Consider the following 3,079-nt stretch of genomic DNA (forward strand, 5'->3'; position numbering starts at 1 on the left):
ATTGGGCGCCGCGGCAGCTGAACTGGGCGACCCGGTAGAAGAAGCAGCAGCCGTGGCAACCGGTGAAGGTGATGCAGGGGCAGCCACGGATGGACTTCCAGCAGCCGAAGGGGCGGCCGCTGGGCCATGCGGACGAGAGGCCGGCGACGTGGGAACCACCAGAGGATCGGGCTGCAAGGGCACAACCGGCGGTGAGGGAGTCTCCAATAGCATGTTCCTGAAAGGAAAAACGCACTCGTCGAATACAACGTGGCGTGATGTTAGTACACGGCGACTGACCGGATCATAGCAGCGGTATCCACGGTGATCGGGAGGGTAACCAAAGAAGACACAAGCAAGGGAGCGGGGAGAAAGTTTATGAGGAGCAGTGGAGGTGATGTTGGGGTAGCAAAGGCATCCGAAAACATGAAGGTGAAAGTAGTCAGGTGGTGAACCAAAAACAAGTTGATGAGGTGGAAGATTATTGTGTGGGCGACAAGGGCGAAAATTCAGAAGATAAGTCGCGGTATTTAGTGCTTCAGCCCAAAACCTAGGAGGCATGTGAGCATGAAATAATAGTGTGCGTACACTATCATTCAATGTGCGAAGTATGCGTTCGATGCGACCATTCTGTTGCGAGGTGTAAGGTCATGTGAGCCGAAGATGCATGCCGTGCTATGCAAAGAAGGTGCGTGAAGCATTATTATCAAATTCACGACCATTGTCAGTTTGAAAAGCTAAGATGTAGCGTTGAAATTGGGTGGCGACAAAAGCATGAAAACGAAAAATAGTGGGAAAAACATCCGATTTGCGACGCAATGGAAAAGTCCAAACATAGTGAGAGTAGTCATCGAGCATCACAAGATAATACTGAAATCCCGAAACACTTACGATAGGAGATGTCCAAACATCACAATGAACAAGAGCAAAAGGAAAACTTGCTTGACTATCGGATTGTTTGAAAGGTAAACGAACGTGCTTCCCCAATCTACAAGCATGACACGTTGTAGGGGGTGATTTTTTACAAGTAAAATCAAACGAAGAAAGTGTTCTGGAAAGAGCATCATGTCCGGGGTGACCAAGACGTTGGTGCCAAAGATCGGTGGTGCCGGCGAGAAGAGCTTGATGGCTGGCGACATGCGGATAGAGATCGTCGTCGCTGTTACATCGGAGAATCACCGCGCGGGTACGACGATCCTTGACAGAAAAACCGAGCTCATCAAATTCAACATTAACAGGATTTATACGAGTTAAAAGACGAACTGAAATAAGATTTTTAATCAGATTAGGAGTGACTACTACATCACGTAAAGAGAGAGGAAAAGAGGAGGTAGGGAGAGAAGCACTGCCGATGTGAGTAATGGGAAGGGAGTCTCCGTTTCCGAATATGACATAGGAAAGATTGGAAGAAGGACAGAAAGAAGAGAGGATACCGGGATCGCTGGCCATGTGGGCAGTCGCGCCTGTGTCAAAGAACCAGTTGGAGCCGCCGCCGCCGGCACCGCCCTGCTGCAAGGAGAGGTTGTTGAGGGCGGCGTGGAGCTGCGTTTGATCCCATGCAGGGGGTTGATGCTGCTGAGGCGCTGGAGCATAGCCATTGTAGACCGCTGGAGCACCAAGGCCCGGCTGTCCTATATGGGCAGCGTACGCCTGGGGCGTGGAGACGCCAGGGCGTGGGCCAAGAAGACCGGCGCCTGGAGCACGCCAGTTCGGTGGCCACGCCTGAAACATGCCGGACAGCGGATAGCTGCCGACGGGCCAAAACAGCGCGGCCGAGTCCCGCGCTGCAGGAGCGCCAGGGGCGCCGGTAGGGGCACCATGGCCTTGCTGTTGCTGCTGTTTCTTGCGGCCCTTGCCACGGCCGCGACTACCCGAGACAGCAGCAGGTGGAGCAGGCGCGGTTGGGCGAGGCGCCGGGGCAGCCGGCGGTGCAGGCGTGGGGGGGCCGGAGAAGCGGTTGGCGACAAGGGCGGTCGCCTGGATATGCTGTGCATGGCGGGCGAGGCACCGTTCCTCCTGCAAAAGAGCGCCACGAGCACGGGCGAAAGTCAGTCCAGCAGGGTTGATGGTGAGGGCGGCGATGCAGTGGCCGAACTCGCCGTTCAGCCCGTTGATGAACGTGGTGAGCATGTCCTGGTCGGTGACCGGAGTGCCCACGTCGCGAAGTGTGTCGGAGAGACACTTGAGACGGCTGGCGAAGGCGGTCACCGAGAGATCTCCTTGGACGAGGTTGAGGAAGTCTCGCTTGGCGAAGCAGGAGCGTTGAAGACGGTTGTCGTGGAAGAGGTCGGTGATGACGGTCCAACCGTTGGCGGCGGTGTCGGAGGGCCGGATGATGATCTCGAGGATATCTTCGGAGACAGTGGTGTATAGCCAGGAGACGATACATTGATCGATCTGGGTCCACTCGACGTCGCCCAGCGCCATAAGAGCGTCAACGGAACCATCAATGTGATCGAGAAGACCGAGCTTGCGGAAAGTGAGGTTGAAGAAGGTTTGCCAGATGCAAAAGTTGGACTCGTCGAAGTCGAGGATGACGGTGACGTGGTTGCGTATGTTGATGAGTTGGATGTCGGTGGCAGTAGGAGCAGCAGGATTGACAGAGCTAGCGGCAAAGGGGTTGGAGGGTTGGGACCCGGATGCGAGGGAGGAGTTGGGAGTAGAGGCGAAGTCGCCGAAATCCATGGCTATGGCAGCAACGACGGGCAGGGCTGGTGGCTAGGGGTGCAGCGGAAGCAAGTCACGGGAAGGAAAGAAAAACCGATACCATGTAGACTAGATAGTTTAGGAGAATATGATCGCATGCATTAGAGGCCCAGAGGGCGCACATATATACAGTTACATTGCCAGCCTATACTTGTCCTCCAAGATCTAATCCTAGTTTAAAAGGAAAGAATAGATATGGAGGTGCAGATAGGAAGGTTAGGATTACATCACGTATGTACGCTAATACATGCTACCTTATTCTTACACTCTCCACTCGCCGTCGCCGTCCTCGGCCACTCGCCGTCCCGACCTCTCCACTCGCCTCCTCTGGCCAGCCAACCATAGTGACATCGTTCCTCTGACACGCTCGTCCGCTCCGGATCCAGATCCACGG

The 3,079-nt window shown here is 54.9% G+C and overlaps 1 protein-coding gene across 1 annotated transcript; it reads right to left on the reverse strand.

Annotated features, from left to right (window-relative positions):
- Positions 1 to 927: 927 nt before the first annotated feature.
- Positions 928 to 2,743, reverse strand: LOC123087978 (uncharacterized). Its single transcript, XM_044510101.1, has 2 exons — positions 1,413 to 2,743; positions 928 to 1,176 (listed from the first exon to the last, which is right to left on the reverse strand). The coding sequence occupies exons 1-2, from the start codon at positions 2,662 to 2,664 to the stop codon at positions 1,142 to 1,144; spliced, it is 1,287 nt and encodes a 428-aa protein (XP_044366036.1). The 5' UTR covers positions 2,665 to 2,743; the 3' UTR covers positions 928 to 1,141.
- Positions 2,744 to 3,079: the final 336 nt, after the last annotated feature.

The sequence above is a fragment of the Triticum aestivum genome, chromosome 1B (genome assembly GCF_018294505.1).
Source record: "Triticum aestivum cultivar Chinese Spring chromosome 1B, IWGSC CS RefSeq v2.1, whole genome shotgun sequence".
Taxonomy (NCBI): Eukaryota; Viridiplantae; Streptophyta; class Magnoliopsida; order Poales; family Poaceae; genus Triticum; species Triticum aestivum.

Excerpts from the sequence above, each read along its gene's own strand:
- LOC123087978 (XM_044510101.1), bottom strand. The coding sequence starts at position 2,664 with ATGGATTTCGGCGACTTCGCCTCTACTCCCAACTCCTCCCTCGCATCC. Across the intron at positions 1,177-1,412 it reads CCACATGGCCAGCGATCCCG|GATCGTCGTACCCGCGCGGT; the intron begins GTATCCTCTCTT and ends TTTTCTGTCAAG.